Below are 22,667 nucleotides of genomic sequence, written 5' to 3' on the forward strand. Positions count from 1 at the left end.
AACCTCACCAAACTGCCATTTGGTTGCCGGTTGCATCAATCACATGCAATATTGATCAGTCATCTTGCTTGCTTCTTGTTTTATTCGTTGCTAAATAGGTTGTTCATGGGTGTTAAATAGGTTGATGCCCACGAATGCATTGGGTATAGACGAAACCATTTTTTTTAGTAAACATTTTATTGAGGTATTTGTGGTTTTACAACAGCAACAAAATAAACAATGTACATGAATCTATAAACATAGCGCAAAAGCCGTCTCCCTCCCTTACAGGTCCCACCTTTATTAACCCCCTACTCTAAGCTAAACTAAACCCCCCCCCCTCCCCTTCTGCTGACAATTAATTTTCCACAAAAAAGTCGACGAATGGTTGCCACCTCCGGGTGACCCCTAACATTGACCCTCTCATGGCAAACTTAATTTTCTCCAGACAGAGAAAGCTAGCCATGTCAGATAACCAGGTCTCTGACTTCGGGGGCTTTGAGTCCCTCCAAGCTAATAGTATCCGTCTCCGGGCTACCAGGGAAGCAAAGGTCAGAACGTCTGCCTCTTTCTCCTCCTGGATTCCCGGATCTTCAGACACCCCGAAAATCGCCACTTCTGGACTCGGTGCCACCCTTGCTTTTAACACCTTGGACATGACATCCGCAAACCCCTGCCAAAATCCCCTAAGCTTCGGACATGTCCAGAACATGTGGACATGGTTCGCTGGTCCTCCTACACATTTTGCACACCTGTCTTCCACCCCAAAGAATCTGCTCATCCGGGCCACTGTCATGTGAGCCCGATGAACGACCTTGAATTGTACCAGGCTGAGCCTGGCACATGTTGTGGACGCGCTGTCTCTACTTAACGCGTCCGCCCATAGACCATCCTCTATCTCTCCTCCCAGCTCCTCCTCCCACTTGCGCTTCAGTTCCTCAGTCTGTGTTTCCTCTGACCCCATAATTTCCTTGTAAATATCAGAGACGCTCCCTTCTCCTACCCAACCTCTACGAACTACACTGTCCTGAATCCCCCTTGGTGGTAGGAGCGGGAAGGTTGAAACCTGTCTACGTAGGAAGTCCTGTACCTGCAGGTACCTGAATTCATTTCAACTCGCCAATCCAAACTTCTCCTCCAGCGCCCTCAAACTCGGAAAGCTCCCCTCTGTAAACTTATCCCCCATCCTCTCAATCCCTGCTCTCCGCCATCTCCGGAACTCCCCATCCATACTTCCCGGAGCAAACAGGTGATTATTACAGATTAGAGACCAAACTGATGCTCCACCTGCTCCCACATGCCTTCTCCATTGCCCCCAGACTCTCAGGGCCGCCACCGCCACCACGGGGCTGGTGGAGTACCGTGCTGGCGGGAACAGTAGTGGCACAGTTACCAACGCCCCCAAACTGGTGCCTTTGCATGCTGCTCCCTTCACACGCTACCATGCCGACCCACCCCTCACCACCCACTTCCTAATCATGGCTATATTCGCCGCCCAGTAATAGTTACTAAAATTTGGCAGCGCCAGCCCGCCCTCTCCCTGACTCTGCTCAAGCATTACCTTCCTTATCCGCAGGGTCTTGCCCGCCCAAACAAAGCCAGAGATCACTTTGTTGACCCGTTTTAAAAAGGAATAAAGATGGGGAGACGCTGAAATACAAACAGGAATCTCGGGAGGACTGTCATCTTCACCGTCTGCACTCTCCCAGCTAGTGACAACAGAAGCGCGTCCCATCTCCAAAAATCGTCCTTCTTTTGGTCTACTAGTCGGGCCAGATTTAATTTATGCAGCCGGTCCCATTCCCACACCACCTAGATACCTAAAGCTTCTAATCTAAATGGCTGCTCCCCCAATCACCTCTCCTGTCCTCTCGCCTGGACGGCAAACATCTCACTTTTCCCCATATTTAGCTTATACCCCGAAAACCAACCAAATTCCGCTAGAATCCTCATGATTTCTTCCATCCCCTCTTTTGGGTCCGATACATACAGAAGCAGGTCGTCTGCATAAAGCGAGACTCTGTGCTCCATCCACCCCCGCCCCAGCCCCTTCCAGCCCCTTGAAGCTCTCAGAGCAATTGCCAGCGGCTCTATAGCTAGCACGAACAACAGTGGGGAGAGGGGGCATTCCTGTCTTGTCCCCCGGTGCAGTCTAAAGTAGTCCGATGTTGTCCTATTCATCCGTACACTTGCCACAGGAGCCTGATACAGCAACCTGACCCAGTCAATAAAGCCCCGGCCAAATCCGAACTGTCCCAGTACCTCCCACTGATATTCCCATTCTACTCGATCAAAGGCCTTTTCTGCGTCCATTGCGACCTCCACCTCCCTACCTTCCGGGGGCATCATAATCATGTTAATAGCCTTATATTGGCCACCAACTAGCTACCCTAAACAAACCTCGTCTGGTCCTCCCCAATAACGTCCGGAACACAATCCTCAATCCTGGAGGACAAAATTGTGGCCAGCAGTTTGGCATCCACATTCAACAAGGATATCGGCCTGGAGGACCCACACAGCTCCGGGTTCTTGTCCCGCTTAAGGATCAGCGAAATCGTGGCCTGTGATATTCTTGGGGCGCAGCACCCCTCTCCTTTGTCTCATTGGACGTCCCCATCAACAGCGGTCCCAATATCCCAGAGAACGTTTTATAGATCTCCACTGGGTACCCGTCTGGCCCCGGGACTTTACCTGACTGCATGGCCTTCAGACCCTTCGCTATCTCTTCCAACCCGATCAGGGCCCCCAGCCCTTCTACCAGCTCCCTGTCCACCTTTGGGAAATTCTGCCCCCCTAAGAAGTTCCTCATCCCCTCAAGCCCCGTTGGGGATTCCGACCCATACAGCCTACTGTAAAAATCCCTAAACGCCTTATTCACCCCTGCTGAATCTCCAATCAGGTTCCCATCTCCATCATTTACTTTCCCTATTTCCCTGGCTGCCTCCCTCTTTCTAAACTGCTGTGCAAGCATTCTGCTGGCCTTCTCTCCATGCTCATAGATCACCCCCCTTGCCTTTCTCAGCTGCTCCACCGTCCTCGCTGTGGTTAACAAACCGAACTCCGCCTGTAGCCTCCACCGTTCCCTTAAAAGCCTTGCCTCTGGGGTCTCCGCATACCTCCTATCGATCTGTCGTATCACTTTTCCCAGTCGGTCCGTCTCTGCCCTGTCTACCTTCTCCCTGTGGGCCCTAATCGAGATCAGCTCCCCTATAACCACCGCCTTCGGTGCTTCCCAGACCACCGCTGCTGAAATTTCCCTCGTGTCGTTGACCTGCAGGTAGTTCTGAATACATTTCCTCAGCCACTTCACACCCCTTCGTCAGCTAAAAATCCCACATCTAACCTCCAGTGCAGGCACTGGTTACTGTCTTTACTAACTTGCAGGCCAACCCAGTGTGGAGCATGGTCTGAGATTGTGATCGCTGAGTACCCCGTGTCCACCACCCCCGTCAGTAAAGCCCTGCTCAGAATAAAGAAATCGACCCGGGAGTACACTTGTGCATGTATGAGTAGAAGGAGAACTCCTTCCTCCTCAGCTGCCCAAATCTCCATGGGTCCATCCTTTAAGCCTTTTCCATTGCTGGCACACTGCCCATTTTTGAGCTTGACCGGTCTAGGCCAGGGTCAATAACTGTGTTAAAGTCCCCTCCCATGACCAACTTGTGCTGGTCCAGATCCGGTATCTTCCCCAGCATCCTGTTTATGAACTCCACATCAACCCAATTTGGCGCAGACACATTTACTACTACCACCTGCACCCCCACTGACCATAATATACCGACCTCCTACATCCAAAACTATTCTACCCGCCTCAAATATTACCCGCTTATTGATCAGGATCGCGATCCATGTAGTCCCGAGTGAACAACCTGACTGACCCAGCCTTTCCTCAATCTTATCTGGACAGCTACTCTAAGGTGTGTCTCCTGCAACATTACCACATCCGCCTTCAGTCCCCTCAGATGTGCGAACACGCCTGCCCTCTTGACCGGCCCATTTAGCCCTCGTACATTCCAGGTGATTAGCCTAGTTGGGGGGCTCATTGCACCCCCCCTTCGCCGATCAGCCATCCCCTTTTTTGGGCCAGCCCATGCTCTGTGCCTCCACCGCCCCGCCCCCAGGCAGCCGCCACCTCCAACCTCCTCTCTGTCCCTCCGCCGTCAGCAGAGCATTCCCCCCCCCCCCCCCCCCCCCCCCCAGTAACAACACAATATAACTCAACCCCTGTAATAAACCTAACATATGCACACCCCCCACGATGCTTCTGTGAGCTAGCACGCCCAGCTAGCTTGGTGGTCCCCACCCTTGGTGCCGAAAAGTCTCCCAACTATTGTTCCCCCTCCCCACCCCCCCGCTCATACATACATATTCAAATGAAAAACAATCCCAACACAATTGCCCAACAGACAAAACAGGAAGAAAAAAAAACGCTAACAAAGATCAAGTAAGAGATCCAAAATCTAAACAAGCACACCTCCATCCCCCAGCAGTGCAAATGTAAACCTTAACTCACTCAGTTCTGCAACTGGCCCCAAATCAGTACAGAAGGCATTACAGACAGCTTCCACAAATCCAAAAACGAGAAACTTTTTTTTAAAAAAAACACGAATGTTGCAGCAAAGCTCAAAAGTTCTCAGTCCACTACCAGTCCTTTCCTTTTCGCGAAGTCCAGCGCGGCCTCGGGTAACTCAAAATAAAAGTGCTGTTCCTCGTACATGACTGAGAGACGGGCCGGATACAACTGTCCGAACTTCAACTTTTTCTTAAAAAGGGTCGACCTGATCTGGTTAAAGCCCGCTCTTCTCCTGGCCACCTCCGCACTCGGGTCTTGATAGATCCGCAGAATACTGTTGTACCACTTACAGCTCCGTGTCTGTTTGGCCCACTGTAAAATGTGCTCCTTATCCAAGTACCTGTGGAATCTCACCACTGTTGCCCTCGGGGGGGGGGTCGGTCTCCCATTTGCGGCTTCCTCGCGTGTGCTCTGTGAGCTCTGTCCACCTCCAAGGGTCAGGGGAATGCCCCATCCCCCAGCAGCTTCCCGCTATGTATGCCCCAGCGTCCGCTCCTTCGGAACCTTCCGGGAGCCCAACGATTCTCAAGTTCTGCCGGCGGGATCTATTCTCTAGGTCCTCCACCCTCTCCAGGAGCTTTTCCTGCTGGTCTCTCAGCATCCCCACCTCCAACTCCACCGCTGTTTGATGTTCCTCCTGGTCAGCCAGCGCCTTCTCTACTTTCTGAATCACCCGATCTTAGGCATCCAAATTAAGCTCCATCCGCTTAATTGACTCTTTAAACGGGTCCAAGCAGTCCTGCTTCTGAACAAAGAACAAAGAAAAATTACAGCACAGGAACAGGCCCTTCGGCCCTCCAAGGCTGCGCCGATCCAGATCCTCTATCTAAAACTGTCGCCTATTTTCTAAGGATCTGTATCCCTCTGCTCCCTGCCCATTCATGTATCTGTCTAGATAAATCTTAAATGACGCTCTCATGCCCGCCTCTACATCCTCCGTCAGCAATGCATTCCAGGCACCCACCACCCTCTGCATAAAGAACTTTCCACGCATATCTCCCTTAAACTTTTTCCTTCCCACCTTGAACTCGTGACCCCTAGTAATTGAGTCCCCCGCTCTAGGGAAAAAGCTTCTTGCTATCCACACTGTCTATACCTCTCATGATTTTGTAGACCTCAATGAGGTCCCCCCTCAACCTCCGTCTTTCTAATGAAAATAATCCTAATCTACTCAACCTCTCTTCATAGCAAGCGCCCTCCATACCAGGCAACATCCTGGTTAACCTCTGCACCTTCTCCAAAGTATCCACATCCTTTTGGTAATTTGCTTGGCAAAGCCCTCCTGGATAACTTGCATCAGCTGCTCCATTGGCTGCTGGTTGTCGAGCCAGAGGTCTGGTCCTCCGCCATGCTTTCTCCCCCTGCAGCTTCAACCCAAGCCTTCGCTGTATTTCTGTTTCTGCCTTTACGAGCACTTCTAGTGCTCCTTTCCATGCACCGATGTGGGAATTCAGTACACAATTGCCTCTGTCATCAATTTTTCAATTCAAGTCCGGTAGAAAATCGGGGGAAAAGGTCCACAAGTCTGACCCGAGCGGGAGCCACCAAATGTGCGACTTACTCCTTCATTGCCGCCACCGGAAGTCTCCTAGACGATACCATCTTGATCATCAACAGTGATAATGTGTGATTGTAGATCTCAGAGCATAGAATTTTCTCTGTCATCACGCATGAGTTGTTTGATTGTAAAGTTATTTTTGTGAAATCGGTGTGTGTGTGCATGCCTCAATGTCTGTCTAACAAAATGCTGCAGTCTTTATGTGTTCCCTAAATCTCCAAGTTAAACTGCTGACTCTAGAAAGTGGACAAGACACTTTCCAAACGTTTCTGACCCGAAAGCAATATTTTCTATTTTTCAACCTCTTCATCGCCTTTGTGAAGCTCACAGGTAGAAGCAGTAAGATTCAGTAAGAAGCATTTAGGATTAGAACTGCTGTGCTGTTAAAACATGGATTCCTTTCTTTTCCCTCGAGTCTCCTGTTGCTGCTATCTAGGTATGGTAGCCTCAAGTGGGCAAAATGCACTTCCATACGCGACATGGATTACTCGAGGAACTCAGAACTATGTCAATAAAAGTACTAGGCTGTTCATTTAAAAAAAATAAATTTAGAGTATCCAATTCATTTTTTCCAATTAAGGGGCAATTTAGCGTGGCCAATCCACCTACCCTGCGCATCTTTGGATTGTGGGGGTGAAACCCACGCAAACATGGGGAGAATGTGCAAACTCCACACAGACAGTGACCCAGAACCTGGGACCTTGGCGCCGTGAGGCAGCAATGCTAACCACTGTGCCACCGTGCTGCCCAACTATGCTATGGGGCTGGTTTAGCACACTGGGTTAAATCGCTGGCTTTTAAAGCAGACCAAGGCAGGCCAGCAGCACGGTGACAGCTATTTCAAACAGAACACACAGCAATCATGAGCTCAATGTCCAAGATGTTGTAGCCTGTCAGCCTTGTCACAAGCAGCGGTCCAGCTTCCATTTTCAGTGTTGAAGGAGCTTTTTTCTTCCCCCTCACCTCTGTAACTTAAAAGAGAGAGAGCCATTCAGAAACAAACACCTGTAGTGCCCCCTCTTGAAACTGTTGGATGGGGGCCTCGGACCCTGGTTCGATTTCCAGCCCTGGGTCATTGACCTTGTGGAGTTTGCACGTTCTCCCCATGTCTGCGTGGGTCTCACCCCCACAACCCAAAATGCTGTGCAGGGTAGGTGGATTGGCCACGCTAAATTGCCCCTTAATTGGAGTTTTTTCAAAAAGAAACTATTCGATGATTGCGAGGATAAAGCAGGTACTTGGCATGTAACGTGAGCTGGTGACAAGTGAGGCAGCATGAATTCTAGATAATTATTTCCTTTTTAACAAAATATATTAGAGAAGTCAATGCTTTCCATCAGGAAAGTTTAATGAGTGTGTGTGCTTGATAAGCTAATGATAGAGAGTGACAGGCCTGGGGATGGTATAGCAGAGCTCTGTCACATCTCAACCACGAAAGGAGAGTTTTGTGTTTATCTGTGCAGGGTTGGGACAAAGTTGCATTGGGTACTACAGTGGGTGGCAACTTCACGCTACTTATAAGCTTTTAGACTGGTCTCTGCCATTGTTCAAGAACACCGTTTCAGCAGCGGAAATGCTGCAAGGATTAGCTGCAAAGAGTCCTCTGTTTCCATCCTTTAAAAGGAAGAGAAATGAGTTTATTTCAAATAATTAAACTCAATCATCCAACCTTTCCATATTTAGCCCATTTTACCTCTGCTATCTCTGAGAAAAAAAACCCTCTAACTAATCCCATTCCTGTGCTTTTGGCCCGCAGCCTTCCATATGCTAGTTTGTCAAATATTTTGCCCCTTATCTTTTGAAAGCTATCACCCTAATTTCTAGTAGAGTGTTTCATGCCTGGGCAACCCTCCACTTCCACTTTTCCTTTCCTCGCCTATTGCTTTTCTGGCTGTAAATTGATGTCTACTAACTGGGAAATCAATGGGGACAAGATTTCTCTTCCCATCCCCGCCCTCCCATTTACCTGACAAAGCCCCTCAGAATTTTGATTTCCTAAACAGTTCTTTTTACTCAAGGTTAACATTCTGTGGTTGAAGCTAACCCTGACTTTTAAGCTATGTTTTATAACATTAGAACCATTGTCATTGGCCAATCTTAACTGGTTTCACCCAGGCCTGTCTTATCTTGGATTTTTTTTTAATTTAGGGTTTCCACCTGCACCGCCAGGCATGATGGCCATTTTATTTTCCCTTATTCTCCACCCCCTCCTCCCCTGAAGACACCGACTCTGATCAAGGTATTGTGGTGTGTAAAACTTTCTAATTAGTGTTCTGCTGTCAGGCTTCTGCAGAGCTTCTGGTCACTATGCGGTGCACTGGAGGCCGCTATTTTAATTCCCCCCCCGGCTGCGGGGCAATCAGCTAGGCCTTAGGCTTCTCTTCCCATAAACTTGTCTGGAATTTACCACAAGAAGCACTGCGGGCTCTGATTTGATACCTTCCACTTGACATCTTCAGGAGAGAAGGGGGTAGAGGAGGAGGGGAGAGAGAATAAGGGAAAATAAAGCGGCTGTCATGTTATGTCTGGCGATTGAAGTAGCACGGCTAAATTTTTAAAAATACGTCCAAGATCAAACTTAAGACAGGCCTGGGTAAAATCAATTAAGTGTAGCGGGCAGCTCCAAGAAACCACAATAACCCAGGCCATTGACAATGGTTCTAATATTATAAAAAATATCTCTAAGTCAAGGACAGCTTCACCACGGGATGTTAACCGAGTGTGAAAATAAATGTTTATTAATAATAATAGTAATAATTAGTGTCAGAAGTAGGCTTACATTAACACTGCAATGAAGTTACTATAAAAATCCCCGAATCGCCACATTGCGGCGCCTATTCAGGTACCCGGAGGGAGAATTCAGAATGTCCAATTCACCTAACAAGCACATCTTTCGGGACTTGTGGGAGGAAACCGGAGCACCCGGAGGAAACCCACGCAGACACGGGGAGAACCTACAGACTCCGCACAGACAGTGACCCAAGCTGGGAATCGAATCCGGGTCCATGGTGTTGTGAAGCAACAGTGCTGACCTCAGTGCTAGGAAATCAAAATTCTTGAGGAGTTTTAAAAGATAAATGGGAGGGGAGGGAATCCATGTCACATTGGGTGGTGTTCATGCAGCATGGCAAAAGACCAATGTGTGATGCTCTTTCACTTTATTGCACAACTTCCTGTGAAATGTGGGCCCAGCCACATAATTTCCAAGCACTGATTTACTGGGTCTCCTCATCCAAAATTGTACTTCTGGTTTCCAAATTGGAACGGTCAGTTAACTGATTTGTTTTCCCCAAGATGTTACATTGCTGTGGGAGAAGGGGTTCGGAGGTATTACATCATGATGCTGCCATATTCAGGAGTGTGGATGGGCTGAATGGACGAGCTGGTCTTTTCCTGCTGATCAGTTTGTACACCGTTCATTTGGTTCAATCAGCCACAAACTCTCTGCTTGCGTTTAGATCAAATGTCTGTTGCATAAATAAATCCGGAATATGTGAGTTTGAATAAGGCTGGAGGAGGGGGCGGAATTCAGAGAATGTTGAACTGTGCCTTTGCCAAGTTTGCGAATGACATTGAGCCTTATCGTTTTTTCCTGTCTTTTACCTGATTATCTGTCACACCTTTCAGCTTCCAATTAAAATGTTCTTGTTTTTCTCCTGTGTTCTCCCCTCTTTCTGGCATCCTTTCCTTGCTCCCCCTCCCACCTCAGTCCTACCAGCCCTCACTCTGACAGCGAAGCCCTTACCAGACGTCACAAGAAGTCTCTCTTCTCCTCACACTCTGGCTTCCCTTTTCCTGTGAAGAAGAGGTACTGTCATTCTTCTGTCTGTGCTTCTGACTTTCCACTCAGTTCAGGCATTCTTTATGCCAAGTACAGATGTATGTAAGAGTGAAAGGCACTATTGATGATATTTTGTGAGCTCCAGTCTTCGTAGGCATGAGGAGCTTTAGGAAGTTTAAAGCTTCATTCTCAGGGTGTTGCTGATCCCTCGTCGATCTAGAAAAGGCTTTTTCTGCAGTCTTTTTGAATCTGTGTGGTGAAGGAGCTTCCACAGTGCTGCTTGGTAGGGAAGTCTAGGTTTTTAACCCAAAAATGAAGGAACAGCGAAATATGTGTTGGGTCGGGATAGTGTGTGACTTTTAAAGTGTTGGTGTTCTCATGAACCTGCTATATTTATCCAAAGGTGTAGGGGAGGTAGTGGCTTAGGAGGTGCTGTCAAAGAAGCCTTGGTGACTTGCTGGATAAATAGATTACCTTCCTCACACAGTGTAGCAGAAGTAGGATAGCTGGCTTCCAAACTATGGAAAATCAACTCTGGGCACATGCACCCTGCTTCCATTTCAGATTTGTGGTGTCAGTGCTTCCTATTGTTGCCTTCATATTAATTAATTTTTACAGTGCCTTTTATAATCTGAGTTCTTTACAATCAAATACCTTTGAAGTTTAGTCACTGTAGGAACCAATTGCACACATCATGGTCCCAGGAACAGCAAAGGGGTGATCTGCTTTCAGTGATGTTTGTTAAATGACAAACATTGTTAAGAACCCGGGAGCGAATTTCCCAGTTTTGTTTTTGGATAGTACCATGGGATCTTTTATGTTCACCTGAGAGGGCAGATGAGGCCTTGGTTTAACCTCGCATCTGAAAGACAGCACTTTGTGGCAGTGTTGTACTCCCTTAGCACTGCATTGCAGTGTCAGCCTGAGTTAGGTGCTGAAGTGCCTGGACAGGGCCTTGAACACAATCTCCTGATTCTGAGACAGAAGTGTTACCAACCGAGCCACAATGGGTTATTTTTTCCCCTCCTCAGTGCTCCCTGCATTTGCTTACATGCCAAAGTCTGCACTTCAGGGATGCTCTGAACGGTGGATGTTTGTGTAGGGTCTTGACAATGCCAAAACACTTTGGGCTTGCAGCTCATTTCTACAGGATCTCTAAAGGTTGGATGCCTTGTTCTTGTTAAACAGAACATTCTGGTGGTTGAGTGAGATGCCTGCAGCACATTCCAGGAGGCTAATTCCACCACCCCACCCCGCACGGACCCAATGCAGCCCCACGGGTGCAGGCAGCTTTCCGCTTCTTTGCCCAAGTTTCCAGTGCTGCTGTGCAAGCTTGAAAATTATGTCAACATCCCATTTGACTGTGGTGGGCATCATAGCAATGTCCCATCCTGTTCTGACCTAGTGTCCACCTGTGGATTAATTCCATTCTGTGAAGGAGAGCACAGAGTTTCCCCATGTCCGTTATCAGACTGTTGTGCAGGGAGATTGGCGAGAGAACACGATGTAACCTAATGCTGCATTCCTTGGCACTGTAATAGAAAGACAGAGAGGAAAACCTCCTTACAAGAAGCAGGGCAGACACACCTGGCAATTACTGTCTGGGAGAGATTTCGCCTATTTTGGAAAACTGGCATTTAGCAAATGAGAGGGTCGAGGCAAGGTCAGTGAGGAGATTTTGAAATAATATTCTCAAACCTATTCGCAATCTGGAAGTTAAAAAATCTCTTAAAGCAGCTTGTGGTCAGAACCCAGTCACAAGACACTGAATCGAGTTCTTAATTGTCGTCACTTTTTCAGTCTCGCTCTCGTTGTTTCTCTCCGTCTGTTTCTCTCGTTTGAGCTAACTCTCTCCCAGTCTCATTCGTGCTCCTTCCCCATCTCTCTCAAATTTCTTTCTCACATTCTCTCTCTCTCTCTCTCTAATGTCCTCTCTCTCTCCCTATCTGTCTGTTTCTCTCACTCTCTCTCTCTCTCTCTCTCTCTCTCTCTGACATGCTCTAGTTTGAGTTCATAGCTAATGTATTTATTTTTTCCTTCCTATTGCAGGATTTTGGACTTACAGAAAGCCTCCCAGAGGAAGCGTATTTCTAGCGACAGTTCAGTTGCTGAGGCGCTCGCCCACAGTGAGTCGCTCAGAGTCTCAAAGCCTGTACTCAGCAGGTGAGAAAAAGCTTCAAAAGGCAACGAACACAAAACCTAAACAAAATGCCAGTGCCTGAAAAGAGGGGGAAACCGCAGGGAGAGTGCGCGGAGCTGAGCTCGATAGAAACACTCCACAATGCACTGTTTCAAAATGGGACGGAAGGTGGCCAGACTCCCTGTTCTTTAGGAACCGCATGATTCCCATCCATCTCCGCAGCCATCCTGCTTTAAGTGCCTCTTAGTCGTCTGTACTTCACCCCCCATTTCTTGAAAACAAGCAAATCCACTGTTCCAACTGGTTTGTGGGCATTGTTCAAATTCAAATAGAAGTGACCTGTGTAGAACATTAATGGTGGAGAAATGTCAGATTCAAGGGTTTTGATGCATTCCTCTGTAATTGAACCCGATTGCTTGGGGGCGGCGAGGGAGGGGGGAGGTGAGGTTGGAAGCGGGGAGAACCAACACGATCCCCTCTGCATCTCCTCTAAAGCCAACTGTGGCCAATACCAATGCTCTAAGTAAAACAAAAAAGAACTGCAGTGCACTTCCTCGGAAACTGGCTCCTCCGTCCAATATCTTATTGGACCGGCCTCACACCGCTTGTTGTGAACGGCATTTGTGCACTCACTCCTTGAAATAATCGCCTTTTTTCATACAGATTAGAGTGAAAAGTAATTCCGGTTCGGTGTGTTTGAACGGGTTTGCAGTCTTGCCAATCTTTTTTTAAAAAAATAATTCTTATTGGAATTTTTTACAGAAAATATAAAAATATAACAACAAGTATAGCAACAAGCAGTAATATGCAACTAACAGCCCCATAACACCCACAATTCCCCCCATACCGTAACATCACACAGTTACTCAAAAGTCACTCAGCTCAAGGGCAATTCAGGATGTGCAACAAATGTAGGCTTTGCCCGAGACACCCACATCTCAGTAAAGAAAAAATACTTTATTTAAAGTAAAGTGGGTCAACTTCCCTCAGTTTGCTGCCAATGCTGCTCCCTTCCTAACAGCGCTGTGACTGCAGGAAGGCAGCTCACTACCAGCTTCTTTTTATTTAAAATAATTTTTATTGGAATTTTTTACAGAAAATATAAAAATATAACAACAAGTATAGCAAAAAGCAGTAATATGCAACTAACAGCCCCATAACACCCACAATTCCCCCCATACCATAACATCACATGCATCACACTCCCCCCACCCCCCCCCCCCCCCCAAACAAGAGAACTTAACCATAAATTAAAATTAAATAAATCAAATTTAAATAAAATAAGCCAACATAATCAACGTTCCCCCCCCCCGGGTTGCTGCTGCTACTGTCCCAGTACATAGAACAGTACAGCACAGAACAGGCCCTTCGGCCCTTGATGTTGTGCCGAGCAATGATCACCCTACTTAAACCCACGTAACCCGTATACCCGTAACCCAACAATCCCCCCCCATTAACCTTACACTACGGGCAATTTAGCATGGCCAATCCACCTAACCCGCACATCTTTGGACTGTGGGAGGAAACCGGAGCACCCGGAGGAAACCCACGCACAAACGGGGAGGACGTGCAGACTCCACACAGACAGTGACCCAGCCGGGAATCGAACCTGGGACCCTGGAGCTGTGAAGCATTGATGCTAACCACCATGCTACCGTGAGGCCCCTGAGTACCCTATCGTTGAGCCAGAAAGTCGAGGAAAGGTTGCCACCGTTTAAAGAACCCTTGCACCGATCCTCTCAGGGCGAATTTAACTTTCTCAAGCTTAATGAAGCCCGCCATGTCATTGATCCAGGACTCCACGCTTGGGAGCCTCGCGTCCTTCCACTGTAGCAAAATCCTTCGCCGGGCTACTAGGGACGCAAAGGCCAGCACACCGGCCTCTTTCGCCTCCTGCGCTCCCGGCTCTACCCCAACCCCAAAGATCGCGAGTCCCCATCCTGGCTTGACCCTGGATCCCACCACCCTTGACACCGTCCTCGCCACCCCCTTCCAGAACTCCTCCAATGCCGGGCATGCCCAGAACATATGGGCATGGTTCGCTGGACTCCCCGAGCACCTGACACACCTATCTTCACCCCCAAAGAACCTACTCAACCTCGTCCCAGTCATGTGGGCCCTATGCAGCACCTTGAATTGAATGAGGCTAAGCCGCGCACACGAGGAAGAATTTACCCTCTCCAGGGCATCAGCCCATGTCCCGTCTTCGATCTGTTCCCCCAGTTCCCCCTCCCACTTCGTTTTCAGCTCCTCTACTGATGCCTCTTCCACCTCCTGCATAAGCTTGTAGATATCGGATATCTTCCCCTCCCCGACCCAGACCCCCGAGAGCACCCTGTCACTCACCCCCCTCGCGGGGAGCGCAGGGAATCCCTCCACCGGCCGTCTAGCAAATGCCTTTACCTGCAGATATCTAAACATGTTTCCCGGCGGGAGTCCAAATTTCTCCTCCAACTCCCCCAGGCTCGCAAACCTTCCGTCGATAAACAGGTCCCTCAGCTGTCTAATGCCCGCTCTGTACCATCCCTGAAATCCCACATCCATGTTCCCCGGGACGAACCTATGGTTCCCCCTTAACGGAGCCTCCATCGAGCCCCCCACTTCTCCCCTATGTCGCCTCCACTGCCCCCAAATCTTGAGGGTAGCCGCCACCACCGGACTCGTGGTATACCTCGTGGCAGGGAGCGGCCACGGCGCCGTTACCAGGGCCCCCAGGCTTGTATCCCCACAGGACGCTCTCTCCATCCGTTTCCATGCTGCCCCCTCCCCCTCCATCACCCACCTACGCACCATCGACACGTTGGCCGCCCAGTAGTACCCCGAGAGGTTGGGCAATGCCAGCCCCCCCCCATCTCTACTCCGCTCCAAGAAGACCCTCTTCACCCTCGGGGTGCCACTCGCCCAAACAAATCCCATGATGCTGCTGGTCACCCTTTTAAAAAAGGCCCTAGGGATAAAGATGGGCAAGCACTGGAAGAGGAACAAGAACCTCGGAAGAACCGTCATTTTGACGGATTGCACTCTGCCCGCCAGCGATAGCGGCACCATGTCCCGCCTTTTAAATTCCCCCTCCATCTGTTCCACTAGTCTGGTGAAGTTAAGCTTATGAAGAGCCCCCCAACTCCTGGCCACCTGCACCCCCAGGTACCTGAAACTCTTCACTGCCCTCCTGAAGGGGAGCCTCCCAATTCCCTCCTCCTGATCTCCCAGGTGCACTACAAATAACTCGCTCTTTCCTAAGTTTAGCTTATAGCCCGAGAAGCCCCCAAATTCCGCTAACAGCTCCATCACCCTCGGCATTCCCCCCTCTGGGTCCGCCACATATAACAGCAGGTCGTCCGCATACAGCGATACCCGGTGCTCCTCCCCACCCCGCACCAGACCCCTCCAGTCTTGCCAATCTTAAATATCACCCCAAATATTTCACTGATTGTGATCGGCACCGTACGTTGCTCAGGTTCTGAATCCCAATGACATTTGTGTGTTTGCACCCCTGCCCTCGCCCAACACGGCAGCACGGTAGCATTGTGGATAGCACAATCGCTTCACAGCTCCAGGGTCCCAGGTTCGATTCCGGCTTGGGTCACTGTCTGTGCGGAGTCTGCACATCCTCCCCGTGTGTGCGTGGGTTTCCTCCGGGTGCTCCGATTTCCTCCCACAGTCACAAAGATGTGCAGGTTAGGTGGATTGGCCATGATAAATTGCCCTTAGTGTCCAAAATTGCCCTTAGTGTTGGGTGGGGTTACTGGGTTATGGGGATAGGGTGGAGGTGTTGACCTTGGGTAGGGTGCTCTTTCCAAGAGCCGGTTCAGACTCGATGGGCCGAATGGCCTCCTTCTGCACTGTAAATTCTATGATTTTAAAAAAACTAACCTGACTCCCGATTCAACAGGGCCTCAGTTTTAAACTTGTCATCCTTATTTTCAAATCCCTCCCTGACTTCTCACCTAAATGTCTGTAATCTCCTCCCAGGCTCACAACCCTCTGAGGTCTCTGCGCTTTTCCGTTCTGGCCCCTTGTATGTCCCCGGTTTATTATTCCACCATTGGCGTCTATGCCTTCAGCTGCTTCCTAAACATCTCTGCAATTCCAACTTTCGTTCCTCCTTTAAGATCTTTCTTAAAATCTTCTTCTTTGAACAAGCTGTTAGGTCAGCTGACCTGAGGTCGCCTTGTGTGACACTCCTGAGGAGCTCCTCGAGATGATTATACGACCTCACAGGAACCATATAAATGCAAGTTGTTGTTGCACAGATGGACTGCGAGTTGGACTCGGCCCTGCCCTTTCTTTTCATCCCCATCAGTACGTACATTCCCACAGTCACATTGGAAAATGTATGGAATGAGCTCCCAGCCAGATATACTTGCGAAGAACTGTGAGAAGTGGGAGATATGAAAGAGGTAATGGTGAGGTGCTCCAGTGGAAACGGGATTGGCTTGAGGCTGGGGAGTGCTGGGGTAAAGCTACCTCTCCATCCCAGGACAGACGGCTGGCACAGGGAGAAGGGCTGGAGGAAATGAAGAGGGAAACATTGCAACCTCTGGCACCACTGGGAGGGCACACGCTTCATTATGTTCTCATAATGAAGAGAACAAAACAACTAGGGTCTCCTCACCCCGACTGCTATCAAATACTTCCTGGTGCTGGTCAATGAACATCATTAGCATCAGCAAGCCCAGTACTGGGTTCTCTTTGCCAATTTGTTTCTAATGGTCTATTAATCCATTTTTAAAAATCGGGTAAACTTGCAGAATATTTTCTCACTTCTGGCTCTGAAGCCCAAGTCCATTCAATCCGCTCTGTCTGTGATGCAGTCAATCATTCATTGCTCACCATAAAAGCAACTTCACTGAAAATAACTCCGGGGAACAGGGCCTGTTTTATCACCCGCACCTTGTCCTCTACAGGGTGCAACCCATTCTGGTCCACATGGTACCCCAGTAAGTAACCTCAGGGGCATGAAAGACACATTTTTCCCACCGGAGACGGATGCCCGCCTACTCAAAACACTAGAGGATGTCAGCCAGGTTTGTCAGATGTTCCTGGTCAGATGCCCCGGTGATGAGGAAATCGTCCAAGTAGACGGTGTCCCTGGGTAACCCCCCCCCAGGATGTTCTCTATCACACGCTGGAAAATAACGTATGCAGACGAGACCCTAAACAGCTACCACGTATTTTTCTATAAACCCCTGTGGGTGTTCACGGTGACGAACTTGCAGAAGTCCAGGTCCAGTATTTTAAAAAATATTTTATTCAAGGCATTTTCATATAAACAAGCAAAATCAGAAGAACAACCAAACAGCAGGATAAAGAATCCACACCCATTCACCCCCCACCCGACTACCCCCTCCTATCCCACCTTCCCCAATTTAACCCCCCATCTCCCTCCTCCCCCCCTCCTAACCTCTCAAAGACTCCTTAAAGATGTCAATAAACAGCTTCCACCTCCGGGTGAACCCCTTCACCGACCCCTCAAAGAACCTACTCATCCTCGCTACCGTCATATGTGCCCTACCAACAAGGATGCATTCACCCTCCGCAAGGCCTTTGCTCACGTCTCGACCCCCACCTCCTCCTCCCACTTGCACTTTATGTCCCCGCCCAGGACCCCCTCCCAATACATCAACTCCTTATAAACATCTGACACCTCCCCTCCCCTATCTCGCCCATCGACAGCACCTTGTCCTGCAACCCCAGGGGCGGCAGCCCAGGAAAGGATGGCACTTCTCTCCTTACAAAGTCCCAGACCTGCAGGTACCTAAAACTGTTCCCCAGGGCAACTTGTACTCTTGCTCCAATTCCTACACCGTTACAAATTTGCCCCCAATGAACAGATCGCCAAATCGCTCAATCCATGTCTGCCTCCACACCCCAAATTTTGCATCCAGTTCCGCCAGTGTAAATCGATGGTTATCGCAGATCGGTGCCCACACCAAGGCAGCCTCCAGTCCCAAATACTGCCTCCACTGCCCCCACACCCTTAGGGCCGACACAACCACTGGGCTCACGGAGTACCTGGTGCTGACAACAAAGCCCTCAAATATGTTCCCCTATACGATGCTGCCTCCATCCGACCCCACAGTGACCCCTACTCCATGACCCATTTCCTAACCATAGCAATATTCAATGCCCAGTTGTAATACATCATATTCGGTAACCCCCCCCCCCCCCCAGAGATCAGCGCATTGACTTTCTTGAAAACCAACTTGGGGACGAAGATTGGGAGTTCCTGGAACACAAACAGAAACCTTGGCAGCACCATCATTTTTACTGTCTGCACCCACCCCGCCAGTGACAACAGCAGCACATCCACCTCTTGAAATCCACTTTCATCTCCTCCATCGACCAAGCCAGGTTCAACTTGTGCAGCTGCTCCCAGCCCCGTGTCACCTGGTTGCCATGTATCTAAAACTCGCCCCCACCACCTTAAATGGCAATTCCCCTAACCTCCTCTCCTGCTCTCTAGTCTCAATCGGGAACACCTCGCTCATTCCCATATTCAGTTTGCATCCCAAAAACCGAGCCAAGTTCCTCTAAAACTCCCATGATGCCCCCGATGCTGCCCAACGGATCTGAAATATACAGCAACAGAACATCCGTAAACAATGAGACTATGTGTTCGACAGCCTCCCCCCCACCCCCCGCTCAATTCCTCTCAAGTCCCCCGACATCCTAAATGTTAGCGACTCTATCGCCAAGTCAGCACGGTAGCATAGTGGTTAGCACAATTGCTTCACAGTCCAGGGTCCCAGGTTCACTTCCCAGCTTGGGTCACTGTCTGTGCGGAGTCTGCATGTTCTCCCCATGTGTGCGTGTGTTTCCTCCGGGTGCTCCAGTTTCCCCTCCCACAGTCCAAAGATGTGCAGGTTAGCTGGATTGGTCATGCTAAGTTGCCCTTAGTGTCCAAATTTGCCCTTAGTGTTGGGTGGGGTTACTGGGTTCTGGGGATAGGGTGGAGGTGTTAACCTTGGGTAGGGTGCTCTTTCCAGGAGCCGGTGCAGACTCGATGGGCCGAATGGCCTCCTTCTGCACTGTAAATTCTATGATATCAGGCAGTTCAGCCCACACTGCTCCGGATCCATTTCCTTCTTTAATATCAGGGAGATGGAAGCCTGCGACAATGTAGGGGGCGAGAGTCCCGCCCCCCCTCTCTCCCCTCCCCCCTCCCTCCCTTCATTATATGCCCTCACCAGCAGTTGCCTCAGGTCTGCCCCAAACCTTTGTTTGGAACCCATCCGGCCCCGGGGCCTTCCCTGTCTGCATTGCCCCCATACTCTCCGTCATCTCCCTCAACCCAGTTGGGTCCCCCAGTCCCTGAACCAGGTCCTCCTCTACTGTGGGGAAACTCCAGCCCGTCCAAAAACCAACACATCCCACTTCTCCGCTCCCCCACTCCAGGTCAGGGGCTCCGGCTTGTACAGTCTTCTGTAGAATTCCTCAAACACGTCATTCACCCACTCTGGGCCCATCACCATCTTGCCCTTATCATCCCTCACTCTGCCAATCTTCCTCGCCGCCTCTTGCTTCCTCAACTGATGGGCCAACATCCTGTTTGCCTTCTCCCCATACTCCTATACTGCCTCTCTGGCTCTCCATAATTGCCCTACTGCCTTACTAGGCCCAACTCCTCTGCCTCTCCTTTAACAACCCTGCCGTCGGCACCTCCCCATATCTCCTATCCACCCTCAAATTTCCCATCCATCCGTCTTGCCATATCCGTCCGCTCTGCTCTCTCCCTGTGCGCCCAAATTGAAATGAACTCTTTCCTCCTCCCCCTCCAACCCCAACCCACCACCTTGAGCTTCCCAGAGAGTGACGGCCATGCCATTTCCTGATCGTTTATCATATTGTATCATAGAATTTACAGTGCAGAAGGAGGCCATTTGGCCCATCGAGTCTGCACCAGCTCTTGGAAAGAGCCCCCTACCCAAGGTCAACACCTCCACCCTATCCCCATAATCCAGTAACCCCACCCAACACTAAGGGCAATTTATCATGGCCAATCCACCTAACCTGCACATCTTTGGACTGTGGGAGGAAACCGGAGCACCTGGAGGAAACCCACGCACACACGGGAAGGATGTGCAGACTCGACACAGACAGTGACCCAAGCCGGAATCGAACCTGGAGCTGTGAAGCAATTGTGCTATCCACAAGGCTACCGTGCTACCTTAGCTCCAATGAGGCCCAAATGGCTGCCTTCACCTACTCACACACCACCTCATCTGCCCACAACCCCACATCCAGGTTCCACCCAGTGCGGCATGTGGTCCAAAACCACAATTACCGAATACTCTGAGTCGACTCCAAGTCGACCACCCCGCCAGCAATGTCTTATCCAGCGCAAATCACCATCGCCTTCAGTGGCTCGCCTACCTGCGGATTCTTCATCAGCACCCTGTGCGCTTGGTCGACCTCCAGGGACTGGTCAAAGGCCCATCAGCTTCTCTAGCATCTTTGCCACTGATGTACCATCAATTGGACGCGAGACACGATGAAGATCCAAACTGTGGCTTTAATCAGGTAGTTGTTAGCCCGGTGGTCAACTACAGAGAAAGGCCGACTGCCGGGAAACCTGGGTACTTATACCCCGCCTCGGACCAAGCCTCTCGACCAATTGACGAGCAGTCACATGACTAGTCCCAGCCAATCAGACGAGAGGCACATGACCAGCCAGAGCCAATGGGGAACCAATGCTCTGCACCAATAGCTGTGCTCCCACTCATATCACCACATTCATCCCTTGTGGAGAAAGAAGGCGGGGGGGGTGTGTGTGTGTGTGTGAGGGGAAGAGGGGGGGGGGGTCCGAGGACTGGTGATATGAGTAGAGATAATCAAAGATATGGGCTGCCCACTGGCTCGTGGCAAAATAAGCAATACTACATATTACAAAAAGAATTACAATAGAGTCCAATAAAGTCCCATGGCCGTTGCATCAGATGGTCACGATCAGCCTGTCGGGTGCCCGTGATGTTCTGGTGGACCGTCGCAGTGGAGCCGGTGACGTCGGGCCGATGGTCGTCCTTGCCTCCGGGAGCGTCGGTCATAGATATGTCTCCGTACCCCGGGCCGGTGGTGGAGACGCTGTAATCTGGGATGGGGGGGTGCGGGGGGCGCTGGGGGGAATTGGGGTTGGGGGGGAGGTGTTGATGGAACAGGAGAGGGCCGCACGCCGGCAGGTGCCAGGTCCCGGAGCGAGACCGTATCCTGCCGACCGTCGGGATAACCCACGTACGCATACTGCAGGTTGGCGTGGAGTAACTGGACTCGCTCAACCAACGGGTCGGACGTGTGCACCCGCACATGCTTCCAGAGCAAGATGGGCCCAGGAGTGGCCAGCCAGGTCGGGAGAGGGGATCCTGAGGACGACTTCCTAGGGAAAACAAGAAGACGTTAATGCGGTGTTTGATTAGTGATAGTAAAGAGGAGAGACCGGATTGAGTGAAGGGCGTCGGGGATAACCTCTTGCCAACAGGGAATAGGGAAATCTCTGGACCGTAGGGCCAGCAGGATGGTCTTCCAAATGGCGCCATTCTCCCACTTGACCTGACCGTTACCCCGGGGGTTATAACTGGTCGTCCTGCTAGAGCAGGGGTGGGCAAACTATGGCCCGCGGGCCGCATGCGGCCCGCCAAAGGTATTTCTGCGGCCCACCAAGTCATTAAAAAAAAGATTTCTTTAAAAAAAAATTTTTTTTTTTAAGGTTAATGGGGGGGGAGGGCTGTTGGGTTACTTACTGGTATAGGGTGGATACGTTGACTTGAGTAGGGTGATCATTGCTCGGCACAACGTCGAGGGCCGAAGGGCCTGTTCTGTGTTGTACTGTTCTATGTTCCATATGAGGCGCCCAGAATCATAACCGGGTGAAGTAATTATTTTACTTAATATACTATGCGGCCCTTTGTGAATTGTGAATTTCTGAATGTGGCCCTTGCACGGAAAAGTTTGCCCACCCCTGTGCTAGAGGCTATGCCTCTGCTGAGCAGGAATTGACGCAGTTCGTCACTCATAAAGGAGGACCTCCGGTCGGTGTGGATGTACGCGGGGTAACCGAACAGGGAGAAGATGGATAGGAGGGCCTTTATGATGGTTGTTGTGGTCAAGTCGGGACAGGGAATGGCGAAAGGGAAGTGGGAGTACTCGTCTATAACACTCAGGAAATATGTGTTACGGTTGTTGGAGGGGAGGGGACCCTTGAAGTCTATACTGAGACATTCAAAGGGGTGGGATGCGCTCATTCAGGGCGGTAGAAGTGCGGTTTGCACTCGGCGCAGACGTGGCAGTCCCTGGTGACGGTCCTGACTTCCTCAACGGAGTAGGGCAGGTTGCGGGTCTTCATAAAATGGTAAAAACGAGTGACCCCTGGATGGCAGAGGTCCGTGTGGAGGGAGCGGAGGGGGTCAATCTGCGCGCTGGCGCAGGTACCGCGGGATAGGGCATCGGGAGGCTCGTTGAGCTTCCCAGGACGATACAAGATGTCGCAGTTGTACGTGGACAACTCAATCCGCCACCGCAAGATCTTGTCGTTCTTGATCTTGCCCCTCTGTGCATTATCGAACATGAAAGCTACTGACCGTCGGTCTGTGAGGAGGGTGAACCTCCTGCCAGCCAGACAGTGCCTCCAATATCGCACAGC

The 22,667-nt window shown here is 50.2% G+C and overlaps 1 protein-coding gene across 7 annotated transcripts in view; it reads left to right on the forward strand.

Moving 5' to 3' along the window:
• dgkza (diacylglycerol kinase, zeta a) overlaps nucleotides 1–22,667 on the forward strand; it is a 922,143-nt gene that overhangs the window by 740,375 nt on the left and 159,101 nt on the right. For 6 of the 7 annotated variants that reach the window (XM_038807436.1, XM_038807432.1, XM_038807431.1 and 3 more), the window contains 2 exons: nucleotides 9,820–9,918; nucleotides 11,941–12,054. In XM_038807436.1, coding sequence (XP_038663364.1) covers nucleotides 9,820–9,918; nucleotides 11,941–12,054 — 213 coding nt within the window. The remainder of the gene's footprint in view (nucleotides 1–9,819; nucleotides 9,919–11,940; nucleotides 12,055–22,667) is intronic. The other variant, XM_038807435.1, reaches the window with a different exon arrangement.

Source organism: Scyliorhinus canicula, chromosome 9 (genome assembly GCF_902713615.1).
Source record: "Scyliorhinus canicula chromosome 9, sScyCan1.1, whole genome shotgun sequence".
Taxonomy (NCBI): domain Eukaryota; kingdom Metazoa; phylum Chordata; class Chondrichthyes; order Carcharhiniformes; family Scyliorhinidae; genus Scyliorhinus; species Scyliorhinus canicula.